Below are 19,388 nucleotides of genomic sequence, written 5' to 3'. Positions count from 1 at the left end.
GGTGATGGTGGAGCTAGAGGACTGTGCCGCAGGCTGGGCGTGCACGCGGCGGTGGAGCGGCTGCTGGTGAGCGACGGGGCGCGCGCCACGGACCGCGGCGTGGTGCTGGCGGCGCGCCGCTGCCCGCTGCTGACGCACCTGCAGCTGGCCGGCTGCGGCGCCAGCGTCTCCACCGGCGCCGTCGCCGAGGTCGCCACCCGCTGCGCCAACCTGCAGCACCTCGACCTCACCGGTGAGTCCGCCGCGCCACGCTAGCGTCCAGGAGATAAACAGCTGCAAAGCAGGATGCAACCGCACCGTTACAGTAGTAATTTTCGGGCACGATGCGATTCTCGTTCCAGGAGCAACGATTCTCGTTCCGATCTGACTGTGTAAGCGTAGACCAGATGTGGTTGAGTTCATAGTATCGACGGCAATCGAGTGGTATACAACATGAAAATCATTTAAACTGACAAACTCTGGGAGGTTGCACCGGACATCAAAACAAAATTTTTTCTCTAATGTCACAATTACATGTGAGCCCTTATTAAACCGGTAGTGGGTTCAATCGCTCTCAACGCTCGCGCTATTCTGCGTCACAAGAGGACGAATCAGCTGACTCTAAGAAATGTTCTTTATGCCCACCCGGCTAGCCGCGCGGTTCTCACGCGCTGCTTCCCGAGCGGCAAGGCGTGCCGGTCCCAGGCACGAATCCGTCCGGCGAATTTTTGTCGAGGTCCGGCGTGCCGGCTGCCTGTGGATAGTTTTTGAGGCGGTTTTCCATCTACCTCGGCGAATGCCCTTATACAGCCTCAGTTCTATTGTGTCGGCGATTGCTGCGCAAACACCGTTTCCACGGTTATCACTGTTAGCATTCAACCGCGATTCTTATACATATATTTTAACAACGCGTTTCAAGAGACAATGCTCCCATCATCAGGTTGTAAAATCTATGTCATGAAATTAAACGGACTAAAAAGACAAAATACCATCACAAATAGTTGGGAAGTCCATAGAGTAAAACAGAATTAAAAGTATATTGGACTGTGGGTCCTCGTCTTACATTGAAGTTGTTGACACAAGTCGATGGTCGACCCATAGCTACCAAATATGCTGTCGCACTATGCCGGCTCGGGAGCTGTTGTGGACTGACGAGCCTAGGTGTTGTGGCGTGGTTACAGCCGTGTGCTTGACGGTAACGCTATGCTATTGGGCGCCTGATTTCCTTATTGCATTGATCTGCCATCGTTAGCCTCTCGCAACTCCGTCAGTGACATGCTACAAGTTTAAAGTCGCATACCTACCCTAAAATAATTCTAAAAACCCGCTAAAAAATCTCATTTCTTTAAAATTATCTTGTCCGTTTAATTTCATGACATAGATTTTACAACCTGATGATGGGAGCATTGTCTCTTGAAACGCGTTGTTAAAATATATGTATAAGAATCGCGGTTGAATGCTAACAGTGATAACCAGTATAACGACAACTGCTACCTCGACTCCATAATGGATTATATTAAACCGTTTCCACGTACGTGGGCACCATAATTATTCTACCACGCAAACATTTGGGGTTACACTCGTCTTGTATGAGACGTTCCCGGGGGGGGGGGACAGCACAATAACCTTGCTTCGGTATGGGGCGGCAGTGCGATAGGTTGCGATGGGTGGACTGCTGTAGCCTGTTGTGGGGTTGCGAACCACTGTGGGCTACGGCGGGACGAAGCCTCTCCGTCGTTTCTAGGTCTGTGGTTTAATACATACACTATGTTATCAAAATTATCCGGACACCTGGCTGAAAATGACTTAAAAGTTTGTGGCGTCCTGCATCGGTAACGCTGGAATTCAGAATGGTGTTGGCCCACCCTTAGCCTTAATGACGGCTTCCACTCTCGCAGGCATACGTTCAATCAGGTGCTGGAAGCTTTCTTTGCGAATGGCAGCCCGTTCTTTACAGAGTGCTGGACTGAGAAGAGGTATCGATGTCGGTCGGTGAGGCCTGGCGGGAAGTCGGCGTTCCACATCATCCCAAAGGTGTTATACGGGATTCAGGTCAGGACTCTATGCAGGCCAGTCCATTACAGGGATGTTACTGTCGTGTAACCACTCCGCCACGAGCCGTACATTATGACCAGGTGCTCGATCGTGTTGAAAGATGCAATCCCCATCCCCGAATTGCTCTTCAACAGTGGGAAGCAAGAAGGTGCTTAAAACATTAATGTAGGCCACGCAAAACAACGGGTGCAAGCACCCTCCATGAAAGACACGACCACACCATAGCACCACCGCCTCAGAAGTTTACTGTTCGCACTATATATGCTGGCACATGACGTTCACCGGGCATTCGCCATACCCACATCCTGCCATCGGATCGCCACATTGTGTACCGTGATTCGTCACTCCACACAACTTTTTCCACTGTTCAATCGTCCAATGTTTACGCTCCTTACACCAAGTGAGGCGTCGTTTAGCATTTACCGCCGTGATCTGTCGCTTATGAGCAGCCAAGTTTCGTCCCACCTAACTGTCACAGTACTTGCAGTGTATCCTAATACAGTTTCGATTTCCTGTGTGATGGTCTGGATAGATGTCTGCCTATTACACATTACCACCCTCTTCAACTGTCGGCGGTCTCTGTTAGTTTAAAGACGAGGTTGGGAAACAGTGGACCAAGGTATGTTTAGGAGTGTGGAAATCTCGCGTACAGACGTATGACACAAGTGACACCCAATCACCTGACGACATTCGAAGTCCGTGAGTTACGCGGAGCGCCCCATTCTGCTCTCTCACGATGTATAATGACTACTGAGGTCGCTTATATGGAGTACTTAGCAGTAGGTGGTAGCACAATGCACCTAATTGAAAAACGTATTTTTTTGGGGGTGGCTAATGGTTCAAATGTCTCTGAGCACTATGGGACTCAACTGCTGAGGTCATTAGTCCCCTAGAACTTAGAACTAGTTAAACCTAACTAACCTAAGGACATCACAAACATCCATGCCCGAGGCAGGATTCGAACCTGCGACTGTAGTTTTGGGGATGTCCGGATACTTTTGATAACATGGTATACATACATACATACACACACACATGTAAGCGTAGACCAGTTGTGGCTTAAGTTCATAGTATCGACGGCAGTTGAGCAGTATACAACATGAAAATCATTTAAACCGACAAACTCTGGGGACGCCAAAAGAAAGTTTTTCTCTAATGTCACAGTTACATGTGATGAGCCCTTATTAAACTTGTAGAGTCGCAGTCGTTCTCAATATTCCCTCTATTGTGCATAACATGAGGACGAATCAGACGAATGTAAGAAACGTCCTTCATGAACAATTATTAATCCATGCCTGCGCACGACCTGGAACCAGATGATTATCCTCTCAGAGTACAATTTTGGCAGTGGTACCTTGCATAGTGTCAAATGCATCCTATATTTCTGCTCTTTCTGCTGTTTACAGGTGAACCAACTTTCTGGCGGAAGGAGGTCTTCAACATTCACAAATTGCATGTTTTGACTGAGGTTAAGCTACAAGCCACACTTAGCAGCGCTCATCATTTGCGGTTCTATGTGAATGTGTGGGTAGATGCTCATCGTAACTGTTTAACAGAGCCATTATCTCCTATCCAGGCCATTAAATGACAGGTATCATTACAATGTCATCACTAATACATTGTCAGAGTTGCTGGATGACGTGCCACTCCCTACAAGACAGGTCATATTGCTCCAGCATGACAGGCCGCCACCACATTCCAGTCGTCCTGTGAGTCGATTCTTGAACCGACAGTTTTGTCGTGTCCCGTGAAAGCTTCCAGAGTTTGTCGGTTTAAATAATTTTCCCCTGTATACCAAATAAATTACTACGTGCTGGTACTGATCCCCCAAGCTACGCAAAACGGGCCAGAACGGTATTCCAGAAGCAAAGAAAAAAGGATACCAAATTTAAAAGACAGAAAAATGCTCTGGAGAAGTTTTACAGTAGCTCGAAATTTAGCGCGAACTTCAATGCGAGATGCTTTTCATAACTTCCGCAACGAAACTCTGCCTCGAAATCTGGCAGAAAAACCTACAGAGATTCTGGTCACATATAAAGTACACCAGCGGCAAGAGGCAAACGATGCTTTCATTGCAAAATAACAATCTTGATGTTCTTGATGACACTGCCACTAAAGGAGAATTACTAAACACTGTTTTCCAAAACTCTTTTCACCAAACAGGTTGATGCAAATATTCCAGAATTCGAATCTAGAACAGTTGACAACATAAGTAACGTAGAAGTACATATCATTGGTGTAGCGAAGCAGCTCAAATCACTTAATGAAGGCAAGGCCTCCGGTCCAGATTGTATACCAGTCATGTTCCTTTCAGAGTATGAATTCGTATAATTTCATATACCAGTCATGTTCCTTTCAGAGTATGAATTCGTATAATTTCAATCACCAAGTTCCTAATTCAATTGTGAAAATATTCTGTTGATGCCCACCTATCATGATAAAATAACCCAAATCTGATCTCGCTCAGAAACATTTAAATAGTCGTATTCCCTGAACGCTGTTCGAGTGTGGAATAGAGGTGGTGGTGGTGGTTAGTGTTTAACGTCCCGTCGACAACGGGGTCATTAGAGACGGAGCGCAAGCTCGGGTTAGGGAAGGATTGGGAAGGAAATCGGCCGTGCCCTTTCAAAGGAACCATCCCGGCATTTGCCTGAAACGATTTAGGGAAATCACGAACAACCTAAATCAGGATGGCTGGAGACGGGATTGAACCGTCGTCCTCCCGAATGCGAGTCCAGTGTGCTAACCACTGCGCCACCTCGCTCGGTGTGTGGAATAGAGAAATAGCTTGAAGGTGGCTCGTTGAGCCCTCTAACAGGTACTTAATTCTGAATTGCAGACTAATCATGTAGAGTTAGAAGTAGATGTGTGGGTTAAACATCTGACTCAACTCGATTAGAACGGCGTTAGACACTTCTTAGCCTTTAATATTTTCTGTGTACTTGAGCACTCAGTATTGCAGTATTTTAGGAATTACAATATTTCCCACCTGGACTCTTATTAGATGCCTCGCTAATCCATCGAGGACAGTGGAAAACTGGTAGCACGTTCTGAATAAACGACGTTGGATTACAATACATCTATTGGTTTCAATCAATCATTATTCGAATTATAAGAGGCATCTATCTATTCACAATCGCGACATCGGCCTATTATGCCATTGACAAGTGATTGGCCACTATAAGGTGCGAAATGGATTCTCGTTCCTTTCGAGAATTCACTGTCCTCGGGTCAACCATATTTACACACAAGGTGTAAAAAAATACCTATACAGAACTGCTCAGCTATTATAGGAGATAAAGAGAAACATTTCTGATATGTGACACAAACATCATAGGTTCTAGGGGCTTCAGTCCGGAACCGCGTTGCTGCTACAGTCGCAGGTTTGAATCCTGCCTCGGGCATGGATGTGTGTGATGTCCTTAGGTTAGTTAGGATTAAGAAGTTCTAAGTCTCGGGGACTAACGACCACCGTTGTTAGGTCCCATAGTGCTTAGAGCCATTTGAACCATTTTTTGAACAAACGTCATAGTTTCCCCACACCCCGATAGGATCTAACGCTGGAATGCCCTTGGAACAATGTTCATATTGCGATGACTGCTTCGTATGCAACACGTTGACGTTCGAATTCGATTTCTAACACAACTAAACCTTATTGCCAGGAGGGATAAGTTTTCATTCCACATTCTTGATTCAGAAACTCAGATTATTATTGATTATATTGTGTTGAACAAGAAAGTGTCTACTGATGTTTACACGCTGTTGATGAGTGCTATAACCGAGTTAGCTGATACGCATCTAATTCTTGAGGAAGGACATTGCAACAGTTGAGCATCGAGATACCAGTATGCAGAACGATTTCCAGGTAGGAGCGTAGCAAATCATATCACATTTCAAACACTTGACAGTCAACTTCATGAAACAGGATCCGTTAGACCAGACCGATGGCAAACTGGAAGAACTCGCAGTGTGCTAACTTTCCAGTTTGTGGAACCTGTGTTACGGCAAACTCAGGACAACACCAGTACCAGTACGCGATCCATAGCCAAGGACAAGGAACTAAATACCTCCAACGCCAATGTGTGGGACGTCCTGCACGAGACGGGCATGCGTAGTATTCAAGTATCAGAACGTACCAGACCTATCAACTAATGACTTTCCCCAGAGCGTGGAATTCTACCAATGGTATCTGCGCCAATTTTAAAATCCATGATTCCAAACATATTGTTCGTTCACTGACGAGGCTGTCTTCACAAGGTAAGGAACAGTCAACAGCCACAGTAGCTACATTTCGGAGATAGAATATAGTTAGGCAATTCGTGTTTCCCACCATCAACAGTCCACCCCCGGTAGCTGCGTGGTCAGCGTGACAGAATGTCAATCCTAAGGGCCCGGGTTCGATTCCCGGCTGGGTCGGAGATTTTCTCCACTCAGGGACTGGTGTTGTCCTAATCATCATCATTTCATCCCCATCAACGCGCAAGTCGCCGAAGTGGCGTCAAATCGAAAGACTTGCACCCGGCGAACGGTCTACCCGACGGGAGGCCCTAGCCACACGAAATTTGCTATTACCATCAACAGAGATTTACAATAAATATGCGTGCTGTTGTTGTTCACTACCATAAGATCAGGCCCTAGCATCTGCCTAACCTGCTCATTGGAGTAAATTGTCGTAACTTTCCCCGTGAAGTACAACGGGAAATATTGGAGAATGTCCTGGTAGCACTCAGGCAGTGCTTATGGTTCCAGCACGGGAATCCCTACCACGTTAATGTCAGACGATATTTAAATAATGTTTTCCCACCTGTTGGAGAAACAGATCCGAATCTCGCCTTGATTTGCGTTTAAAACTCGCTGTGTACATGTCCATAACGTTGAATTTCAGGCTGCATAGTGGTTACAGAATTTGCGTATATATTGTAGATGTCGGTCCGAATTCCTCAGTTTTCTGCTCGCTGCGTAGCCCGGATACCGAGTGAGATGGAAAAGTCGTTAAGAAGACCTCATCGTGATGAACGTGGTTCATATCCACGTCTAGTCATTCATATAAGATTTTTCTCACGATTTCCTTATGCCGATTAAGTAGAATGTCGGAATGGCTATTTTGACAAGGATGAAACTTTGCGAGGTGGGCACTGGTAAGACACGTTATTCGCATTCCAGATCACAGTGCTTCAAATACCCGTCCGTTCATTTAGAATTAGATTTTCCGTGAATTCCCTAAACCGCTTAGGGCGAATTCTGGGATGGCTCGTCTGAGGGGGCGAGCTGTATCCTGACCCGCCCTTCCCCAATTTAAGATACTGCTCCGTCTCTAACGTCCTACTCATCGATGGAACGTTAAACACTTCCTTCTTTCCTTCTACACCTGAATCTACATCTGCATAACCTAAATACTTTCTACCAGTTCTATTTTCTTTCCTGTTTCACATCCAAATGAGAAACAGCTATCTGTTTGCTTTCGTACGAGTCATGATTTACCTTGTGTCCGTCATTTTTAGGCAGGTTGGACGTTGGTGGTACCAGAATCGTTCTTCAGTCAGGCGCAAACGCCGGTTCTCACCTTCTCAGTAGTATTTCCCGGAAAGAATGTCTTCTCCCTTCCGGTGTTTATTTGAACTCACGCAGCGTTTTCGTAGTATTCGTGTGTTGATCGAAACTATCGGTAACAAATATAACAGTGCGCCTCCTCATTGCTTCGATGTCTTCCTTTAATCCAAGCCACTGGGGATCATAAAAAACTCGAGCAGTATCCAAGACTGGGCGGCACAAGTGTTCTGTTCGTAGTCTCCTTTATATATGAGTTACAATTTCCTAGAATAAGCCCACGCCGACAATCTGCCATCTCCAAAGTCGATCTTATGTAGTCTTTCCCTTTCATGTCTCTTTGCAGCGTTACTTCCCGGTATGCAATCGACGCGAATTTATCATGCATTACGCAACTAATCCTGCATTCGAACATTACAGGATCTTTTTTCCTACTCATCTGCATTAACTTCAGCTTTTCCTCATTTAAGCAAGCTACCATTCATCACACCAATTAGAAATTCTATCCAAGTCACCATGTATCCTCAAAAATGGCTCTGAGCACTATGGGACTTAACATCTGAGGTCATCAGTCACTTAAACCTAACTAACCTAAGGACATCACACACTTCCATGCCCGAGGCAGGATTCGAACCTGCGACCGTAACAGTTGTGTGGTTCTGGACTGAAGCGGCTAGAACCGCTCGGCCACAACGGCAGGCCCATGTATCCTCGTACGGACACTCAATAACGGTACTTTCTCGTCCACTATAGCGTCACCTGCCAACAGTCGCAGGTTGCTGCTCATCCTGTCCGTTTGTGAGCTCAACCACACTTCCCCGAGTCACTCATGACGATACCCTTACCTTTGCCGAATACTCGCCGTCCTGGAAAACGTACTGTATTGTATTACTTAAAAAGTCTTCGCCCTCTCATATATATGAGAACCTATTCCGTCTTCTCAGACGTTCAAATGCCTCTGAGCACTATGGGACTTAACATCTATGGTCATCAGTCCCCTAGAACTTAGAACTACTTAAACCTAACTAACCCAAGGACAGCACACAACACCCAGCCATCACGAGGCAGAGAAAATCCCTGACCCCGCCGGGAATCGAACCCGGGAACCCGGGCGTGGGAAGCGAGAACGCTACCGCACGACCACGAGATGCGGGCCCAGACGTTCCTTAAAACACTGTAGTGAGGCAATGGGTCACATGCATTCCGAAAATCTAGGATAATGGTGTCTGCCCGTTTGCCTTAATTCATAGTTTTCAGGATATCGTACAAAAAATGAGTAAGCTGAGCTTCATATGCGGTATATTTCCCAAATGAAATTTGAATGTCGGGTTAAATAAATTGTTAATTACCGCATTTTCTTTCATAAATTCGATCTGGCTTGATGAGAGCTAAGGGAGCAAAAGTGAGTTTGATATAACCAATAAAACCCTTCAAAACGTTAACATGTATCAGGTTACACTGGTCGTCATAAAAACCGTAGAATGCAAGCAACAAACGGTTGTGATAATGGCCAGTGTAGGCCGATATAGATTAACGTTTTGTGATTGTGTCAAATTAAAATAAAGTATTAACAAATTAGTTATTTACATTCACCAGCGACAAATTGTCATTGTTTCCAAAAATCTGTGAATATTTGTTCAAGGTTACTACACTACTGGCCATTAAATTCGTACACCACGAAGATGACGTGCTACAGACGCGAAATTTAACCGACAGAAACAAGATGCTGTGATATGCAAATGAATAGCTTTTCAGAGCATTCACACAAGGTTGGCGCCGGTGGCGACACCTTCAGCGTGCTGACATGAGGAAAGTTTCCAACCGATTTCTCATACACAAACAGCAGTTGACCAGCGTTGCCTCGTGAAACGTTGTTGTGATGCCTCGTGTAAGGAGGAGAAATGTGTACCATCACGTTTCCGACTTTGATAAAGGTCGGATTGTAGCCTATCGCGATTGCGGTTTATCGTATCGCGACATTGCTGCTCGCGTTGGTCGAGATCCAATGACTGTTAGCAGAATATGGACCCGGTGGGTTCAGGAGGGTAATATGAAACACCGTGGTGGATCCCAACGGCCTCTTATCACTAGCAGTCGAGATGACAGGCATCTTATCCGCATGGCTGTAACGGATCGTGCAGCCACGTCCCGATCCCTGAGTCAACAGATGGGGACGTTTGCAAGACAACAACCATCTGCACGAACAGTTCGCAACGTTTGCAGCAGCATGGACTATCAGTTCGGAGACCATGGCTGCGGTTACACTTGACGCTGCATCACAGACAGGAGCGCCTGCGATGATGTACTCAACGACGAACCTGGATGCACGAATGGCAAAACGCCATTTTTTCGGACGAATCCAGCTTCTGTTTACAGCATCATGATGGTCGCATCCGTGTTTGGCGACATAGCGCTGAACGCACATAGGAAGCGTGCATTCGTCATCGCCATACTGGCGTATCACCCGGCGTGATGGTATGGGGTGCTATTGGTTACACGGCTCGGTCACCTCTTGTACGCATTGACGGCACTTTGAACAGTGGACGTTACATTTCAAATGTGTTACGACCCGTGGCTCTACCCTTCATTCGATCCTTGCGAAACCCTACATTTCAGCAGGCTAATGCACGACCGCATGTTGCAGGTCCTGTACGGGCCTTTCTGGATACAGAAAATGTTCGACTGCTGCCCTGGCCAGCACAATCTCCAGATTTTTAACCAATTGAAAACGTCTGGTCAATGGTGGCCGAGCAACTGGCTCGTCACAATACGCCAGTCACTACTCTTGATGAACTGTGGTATCTTGTTGAAGCTGCATGGGCAGCTGTACCTGTACACGCCATCCAAGCTCTGTTTGACTCAATGCCCAGGCGTATCAAGGCCGTTATTACGGCCAGAGGTGGTTGTTCTGCGTACTGATTTCTCAGGATCTATGCACTCAAATTGCGTGAAAATGTAATCACATGTCAGTTCTAGTATAAGTTAATATATTTGTCCAGTGAATACCAGTTTAACATCTGCATTTCTTCTTGGTGTAGCAATTTCAATTGCCAGTAGTGTATAAGCATCGACATGTAAGCAAGGGATTAGTGTTTTTTTTTTTTTTTTTTTTTGAGCACTATGGGACTTAACATCTGTGGTCATCAGTCCCCTAGAACTTAGAACTACTTAAACCTAACTAACCTAAGGACATCACACACATCCATGCCCGAGGCAGGATTCGAACCTGCGACGAAGGGATTAGTGTGGCCCTTAGCTCTTTGCGACATGCGCGCGGTAAATGTGGAAACGTTAACTATGGCGACGTTATTACCAAGTGCGTCCAAACAAGACCAATATGCCCTTATTTGCCGGCCGGAGTGTCCGAGCGGTTCTAGACGCTTCAGTCTGTAGTCGCGCAACGTTGCACACGCGCTGCAGCAGCGCCCTCAAGCAGAAAAATTTTGATCGCCCCTGTATACAGTGTAATACGGTACGCATATTTGTGGCTACTAATAGTTTTTTAAGCATACTTTCTGTATAACACTACCAGGTTTACACTTGATAACAATCGATGAATGTAAGTTTCTTCGTTCCAAGCTGAATCGTAGTGCAAGTTCTTTTACCAAAACTATTTCACTGAGGAGTAAGGGTCGTACTACGGCTCCTCCTCCACATCGTCGTACAGACATCAAAATACGAGGTTCCGAAATAAGTGACAGCGTGACAGAAAATAAACTAAAATCGCTCTACAGTGGGGACTTGATGGAGTATGCGGAAAGACTTATCACTCTTCTAGCATTGTGACGGGACAAAAGCGTAAGTCACTCCCGTTTACAAGAAAGATCGTCATACAGACATACAAAACTACGGGCCTATTTTGCTGATGTCAATATTCTTCTTTTCTTGTAGTGTATCATGACAGTTGTGGAAACCGAAAATCTCTGTGCGAAACAAAATGGATTCTGCAAACGACATTCGTGTGGAACCTAGCTCATTCTGCTCGGCCACAAGACCCCGGAAGCAAAAGGTACCGGCACCCTACGTAATACGTTGTTCCTAAACTTCCCGAAGATGTTCGGTACTGTTTCGAGCTGTCTTCTAAAGAACGAAATGCGAGCGTCGGAGTGTCGTACGTGCTGTGTGCCTGGACTGAAGAGTTCCCAGCGAAGAAAATAGAGAATGCCATTCTTAACGGAGAGAAATCTTCAGATGTAAAAGTAAATTTGGGTACTCCCCAAAGGGTTTTTATAGTATCATTACTTTACTCGCTATACACTGAAGTGCCAAAGAAACTGATATGGGTATGCATATTAAAATACAGAGATATGTAAACAGGCAGAATACGGCGCTGCGGTCGGCAACGCCTGTATAAGACAAAAACTGTCTTGCGCAGCTGTTAGATCGATTACTGCTGCTACAACGCCAGGTTATCAAGATTTAAGTGAGTTTGAGCGTGGTGTTTTAGTCGGCGAACGAGCGGTGGAATACAGCATCTCCGAGGTAGAGATGAAGTGGGGATTTTCCCGTACGATCATTTCATAAGTGTACCGTGAATACCAGGAATCTGGTAAAATATCAAATCTCCGACATCGCTAAGTCCAGAAGATGCATGAAAGCGACCAACGACAACTGAAGAGAATCGTTCAGCATGACAGAAGTGCAACCCTTCCGCAAATTGCTAGAGATTTCAATGGTGGGCCATCAACAAGTATCAGGGTGTGAACCATTTCTCAGCTGGCCACCAAACTCTCCAGACATGAACATTATTGAGCATATCTGGGATGCCTTGCAGCAAGCTGTACAGAAGAGATCTCCACCCCTTCGTACTGTTAATGACTTATGGACAACGCTGCAGGATTCATGGCGTTAGTTCCCTCCAGCACTACTTCATACATTAGTCGAGACCACGTCACATCGTGTTGCAGAACTTCTGCATGCTCGAGGGGGCCCTACACGATGTTGGGCAGGTGTACCAGTTTCTTTGGCTCTTCAGTGTATGTGAGTCATGTAGTGGGTAACCTTGCAAGTTCCATGATGCCTTTTGCGAATGATACTGTTGTGTAAAAAGAAGTCGCAATGCTAGAAAAAAGTCGCAACGCTAGAAAATTGTACTGAAATACAGGAAGACTTGCAAAGGATCGATAATTGGTGCAGGGATTAACAGTTAACTCTCAGCGTAAGCAAATGTAACGTGTTGCGTATAAGCAGGCAGAAACACTCTTTATTGTATAACTACACGATTACAGAACAATCACCGGCAGCAGTTACATCAACTAAATGAGAGTATTTGTTCGGAGCAATTTAAAGTGGAACGACAGCACAAAACTAAAGCAGATGCCAACTGAGATTCACTGAAAGAACAATCACGAAGGAGGTGGATTAGAAAACCTTCGTTCGATCAGTACTTAAATGTCGGTGGACGCCGGCCGTGGTGGCCAAGCGGTTAAAGGTGCTACAGTCTGGAACCGCGCGACCGCTGCGGTCGCAGGTTCGAATCCTGCCTCGGGCATGAATGTGTGTGACGTTCTTAGGTTAGTTAGGTTTAAATAGTTCTAAGTTCTAGGGGACTGGTGACCATAGAAGTTAAGTCCCATAGTGCTCAGAGCCATTTGAACCATTTGTCGGTGGACAGTGGGAACCGTGCGAGGAGGAGTGGTAGTGACAACAGAGGAGATCCAAAGAAGAGCAGCCCGTTTCGTTACAGGTTAACTTATTAAACGCGAAATAGTCACAGACTGCAGTGGCAGACCGTACGACAGATCCGTTCTGCATCGCATTGTCGTTTACTGTGAAAGTTTTGAGGACGTACGTTCTTAGAGGAGTCGAATAATATTTTGTTTCCTCAAAAGTACATCTCGCGAAGAGACCATGAAGGTAAAATTAGAGAGGTTCGAATTCACACGCTGGCTTACCAATAATCGTTCTTCCCGCGAACCGTTCGGAGCTAAAACAGGAATTGGGAGAACTGACAGAGGTACACGATGTACGCAGCGCCACATACCTTACGGTGGCTTACGGAGTACAGATGCAGATGTAGATACGAATGAGCGTCATAGAAACTATGATTTGCATTTATTCCTTGCATAACAAGGCGTTTAAAGGATAAAATACATGTCATATAAATGTGCTAACGGTTCAGTTTTTGTGAGACGATATGAGCAGTGAAATGTCGCGGTAGATGAACGGGTCGGAATAATTCTCACTGAATTCAGATGTCTCTGTCTGGAAGGACAAACCATGGAATTTTCTGTAGATCATGGGCGGTGCCATCAAAGGCCTACGACGGGTGCAGCCACAAGGGCGACAGGCAGCCGACTCTCCACAGCGTTTTACATTCCTCGTACCTCGGTAGCTAATTGTCCGCAGGAGGGCACAGTAACTCGTAGTGTGGGAGCTACACAAGGCCTGTCCCTCTGTGTCGTGCGACATAAAGTTCACGATCATTGCCCCCTCCCCACACACACACACGCGCGCACGCACACGCGCACACACACACACACACACCTATACATACACACACGTGTGTACACCTGCTTTATCGCACTTCCTCCGCTGTCCGGTGGTGCGCATCAGATAAGCGGCTTCTCCCACCCCACGGCCGTTCGGCTGGCCCAGCCAGACCTGCTCCTGGCGGAGACACCAATAAATCCTGGTGGAGCTAGGCTGGCCAGATGCGCCTCTGCTGCTCCTCGCCTAACCCCGGCACCCGCCGAGGCAGCTCGTCCATTACGGGAAAGAAAGCACGGCTACTATTGGACAGAAGCCAGGGTGTCCAGGTCTTTATACAGTGATGGGCCAAAACATTGTAACCACCTGCTCGTAGCGTGTCGAACCACCACTGGAACTCATCACAGCAACAGTTCTGGGTGACATGGACTCGACAAGTCCTTTGTAGATTTTAAGCGTATGTTCTTCTGGAAAAAGCCATCGGCGTCGGAGAAAACATCAAACCCACAGTAATGTTCACGCAGCCCACGTCTGTCGTGGTGCCTTTGATTAGTACCAATGGTAGTAGTATGAGTTGCTGTTGTGCGGCTGCCCGGAAGCGGACAATTTCTGTCAACATACAGTGATTGGAGCTCTTGCATTGACTGGCCCAACCGCATGTTACACTCCTGGAAATGGAAAAAAGAACACATTGACACCGGTGTGTCAGACTCACCATACTTGCTCCGGACACTGCGAGAGGGCTCTACAAGCAATGATCACACGCACGGCACAGCGGACACACCAGGAACCGCGGTGTTGGCCGTCGAATGGCGCTAGCTGCGCAGCATTTGTGCACCGCCGCCGTCAGTGTCAGCCAGTTTGCCGTGGCATACGGAGCTCCATCGCAGTCTTTAACACTGGTAGCATGCCGCGACAGCGTGGACGTGAACCGTATGTGCAGTTGACGGACTTTGAGCGAGGGCGTATAGTGGGCATGCGGGAGGCCGGGTGGACGTACCGCCGAATTGCTCAACACGTGGGGCGTGAGGTCTCCACAGTACATCGATGTTGTCGCCAGTGGTCGGCGGAAGGTGCACGTGCCCGTCGACCTGGGACCGGACCGCAGCGACGCACGGATGCACGCCAAGACCGTAGGATCCTACGCAGTGCCGTAGGGGACCGCACCGCCACTTCCCAGCAAATTAGGGACACTGTTGCTCCTGGGGTATCGGCGAGGACCATTCGCAACCGTCTCCATGAAGCTGGGCTACGGTCCCGCACACCGTTAGGCCGTCTTCCGCTCACGCCCCAACATCGTGCAGCCCGCCTCCAGTGGTGTCGCGACAGGCGTGAATGGAGAGACGAATGGAGACGTGTCGTCTTCAGCGATGAGAGTCGCTTCTGCCTTGCTGCCAATGATGGTCGTATGCGTGTTTGGCGCCGTGCAGGTGAGCGCCACAATCAGGACTGCATACGACCGAGGCACACAGGGCCAACACCCGGCATCATGGTGTGGGGAGCGATCTCCTACACTGGCCGTACACCACTGGTGATCGTCGAGGGGACACTGAATAGTGCACGGTACATCCAAACCGTCATCGAACCCATCGTTCTACCATTCCTAGACCGGCAAGGGAACTTGCTGTTCCAACAGGACAATGCACGTCCGCATGTATCCCGTGCCACCCAACGTGCTCTAGAAGGTGTAAGTCAACTACCCTGGCCAGCAAGATCTCCGGATCTGTCCCCCATTGAGCATGTTTGGGACTGGATGAAGCGTCGTCTCACGCGGTCTGCACGTCCAGCACGAACGCTGGTCCAACTGAGGCGCCAGGTGGAAATGGCATGGCAAGCCGTTCCGCAGGACTACATCCAGCATCTCTACGATCGTCTCCATGGGAGAATAGCAGCCTGCATTGCTGCGAAAGGTGGATATACAGTGTACTAGTGCCGACATTGTGCATGGTCTGTTGCCTGTGTCTATGTGCCTGTGGTTCTGTCAGTGTGATCATGTGATGTATCTGACCCCAGGAATGTGTCAATAAAGTTTCCCCTTCCTGGGACAATGAATTCACGGTGTTCTTATTTCAATTTCCAGGAGTGTATGTGTTACCAGATACTACAATTTCCTACACCTGAAGATGAGATTTTAAAATCTCAAAACCGGTCGTGGTCTAAGTAAATAATTAGTACAACTGAAGCACATCTCTCTAAATTAATTAGCACAGGTTTCTTGGAATCCCAGGCGGATGTCGCATTTAGCTCAACACTTCCCCAACCGACCTGCGTCCGTGGCGTATTTCATGTTTCGAGGAGCAATTCGCCTGCATGACGGGGTATCCGGATACGACCACGGACGTGGGATAGCAAGAAGCATGACTCATCTGACGAAGCAGCACGTTTCTACCGATCCGCGGTGCAGTCTCTGTGAGTCCTTGCCACACCTCTAACTGACGGTGTCAGTTGATTGACGAGGGAACACGTAGGGATCGCATCATGTTCAGTAATCTATCCTGAACGGTACGCTCTATGGTAGGACTTATCATAAAGCACCGCCTATCCTGCTTTACAGAGAGCGAAAGCCTCTGATCTTCATATTCTGTGGTGAGGCGTGTTCCTCCAAAAGTTGTCGCATGCTCGTAGTTTCACCGTTTTTCAGCCACTTTCCTTAGATGCTGACGAAAGTAGCACGCGACACCTGACCAGCTCATTTGTTTCGGAGACGGTCGGATTAACTAAAAGCAAACTTTCTTTTTCGTCTCTCCAAAGTAAATTCTTGGGAAATAATAGTAGCTATGCTTTCTCCTCTCCTAATTTATTCTGTTTATAGAGCATATGGAAAGGTACTGTTTCCTGAAGCCCCTCCAGCATAGTTTTTAATGAGATTTCTTCATCGTTTGCCTCTTATATAAAAAATTTAATGACACTGCCTGACAATGAAGAACTGTCCTTGCACCTATGGTGTGTCAAGATTGTGGCCACATGCTCTCTTTAGTAAAGATATAGCAAACAGAATGCTCCAAGGTGCAGGTCGATAGGCGACAGATAACATAGACTGCCTGCCGCTCCTTCGAAATAACAGGATGGACTCGTCCAGTGATCATTACGAGGTTGCATTTCCAGTGTCAGGCTAAAATTGTTAGAAATATAATACCTTTTTGTGAATATTTCTACAATATTTCATAAGCCACTGATTACCGGGGATACAGTCGTATGATACATTTTCTGGAATCTAGTTATTGGATTTTTATTCATTACAGAATTCTCACACATTTCTAAAGATTGAACAGTTTTCTGTGACAGAAGAGAGGAAATGAACAGCGAACTTTTCAAGATCAAAAACACACGTCTCTTAGTATTAGGATGTCTTCAAATTCCATTGGGGGTGGGGGTGGAGGGGTGGGGGTAAACAGCTGTAATCGCAGTATAGAGTTACGAACTCTGCAGTACTGTCAGCTTGACTGCACAACAACGTGCCAAACTGAAGAGACGAGGACTTCCTTGGTTCATTACTAGAAGCTGACACTATCCGCCAATTTGAGGTTGGTTTTGGGAGATCACCGGCGATCGTCCAGCCGAAAACTGGTCCTGGATAACACTTTTTCCAACGAACTCAGGAACTGTAGTTCTGGAAACAAACGTTATTCAACTTTAGTTACGCCAATCAACAATAAAAAATAGAAATCGTGGAAGTAATGCAATAATTATATAAGTCTTCTTTAAAGTACATTCCCTGTTTCCCCTCTCCGTGGAACGTTACTGTTGTACTTTTTGTTAGATATTTTAGTGGATATGCAACAGGATTTTCTCAATCTGAATTTTTATGTTCCAGATTATTAATTCAAGTGTCAAGCTAAAATTGTTAGAAATATAATACCTTTTTGTGCATATTTCTACTATATTTCATAAGCCACTGATTACCGGAGACACAGTCGTATGATACATTTTCAGACTGTTGAATATCAAAAGATTACATACGATATTGAAATATATTTACCATTTACGTATCAAAATAAGTTACCTTAAAATGCTAACAGATAATTATCCATTTTTGAGATAGCTTACAATTAGTTTTGCTGCCTCCGGTAAAATTAGTCCCTGGGACACGACACATTTCAGTCTCAACGTATCAGTTGCGTTAAAAATGTAGAATTTTGCCCCCTCTTTAACAAATTAATGCAAACGCTCATGGCTGATTCTACGCTATTATGCGCGAACTCTACCACTTAACAGTGGCCGAGGAATACTTGGCTGAGAGCTTTCGGGAATATAAGCACTTTACGTGGCTTGAAGTGGAAGAATGTTTTTAGAAATACAAAACACTGTGAAATTGTGCATTCGTAAATTCTGTAACAAATTCTGTGATAGAATGAAAGTTCCTTCAGAACGGGAACCGACTGTATCGAATCCTGCATCTCTAATTTTCTCGGTAAAATAGAAAATCCGAATTTGTTTACGTGATGGAGAGGTTATTTTACACACTCAACTGCCGTCTACAGCAACCAAATCTCCACGTTTCTTTATCTGTACAAGTGTCTTGTGTCGATTGTCTTCCTGCGTGGCATCTGCAATTCCTACATTCCAATCACTCCTAGGTCTGCGTCTGTTCCTCCTTATGGAGCTCTCCATTCCCACAGTTCCTGAAGTTTACTGTTACCATTCATGCTTCTCATACGCTCGTTATATTCTGACTGTTCCCTTTCTGTCCATTGTACTACTGTTGAATATATTTCCATTACTAGCTTGGGGTCTTTATTCATTACCTTGTCCTTTATACTGGTTTTGCAGTATCCTTTCTCATTACTCGGAGCCTATGTTTCATTTTTTTCGGTAACTGTCCACACTTCTGCAGAATATAATATATGCTTTCGACAAATCACTTGTGCAGTTTCGTCTCGGTTAACTATGGAGATAATGTCGTTCCATAATAATGGGTTAACAGTTTAATTGTGACCCAGTGTTAATTTATCTTTTACGATTTCCTACTCACAATTCTAAAACCTTATCACGGCGGACGGGAGGACGACGGTTCACATCCGTGTTCGATCGTCCTAATTTAGGTTTTCGGTGATTTCCGTAAACCGCTCCTGGTAAAAGCCAGTATAATTTCTCTCAACTTCGTTAAGTACAATTAAACATGGTAAGAGGGGCTCTCAAAGTAAACATATCTCCATTTTGATTTTGTTGTACCTGAAAGATACAGTTTAAATGGTTCAAATGGCTATAAGCTGTATGGGACTTAACATCTGAGGTCATCAGTCCCCTAGACTTAGAACTACTTAAACCTAAGTAACCTAAGAACATCACACACATCCATGCCGGAGGCAGGATTCGAGCCTGCGACCGTAGCAGCAGCGCGGTTCCGGACTGCAGCGCCTAGAACCGCTTGGCCACAG

General features: G+C 46.1%; 1 protein-coding gene across 1 annotated transcript in view; it reads left to right on the top strand.

Annotated features, from left to right (window-relative positions):
- LOC126188450 (F-box/LRR-repeat protein 7-like) overlaps nt 1-19,388 on the top strand; it is a gene marked incomplete at its 5' end in the record, with an annotated part of 260,344 nt that overhangs the window by 45,557 nt on the left and 195,399 nt on the right. Inside the window, one exon of the mRNA XM_049930055.1 lies at nt 33-232. Coding sequence (XP_049786012.1) covers nt 33-232 — 200 coding nt within the window. The remainder of the gene's footprint in view (nt 1-32; nt 233-19,388) is intronic.

This window comes from Schistocerca cancellata, chromosome 5 (assembly GCF_023864275.1).
Source record: "Schistocerca cancellata isolate TAMUIC-IGC-003103 chromosome 5, iqSchCanc2.1, whole genome shotgun sequence".
Taxonomy (NCBI): Eukaryota; Metazoa; Arthropoda; class Insecta; order Orthoptera; family Acrididae; genus Schistocerca; species Schistocerca cancellata.
This window is presented reverse-complemented; position numbering and strand designations above follow the sequence as displayed.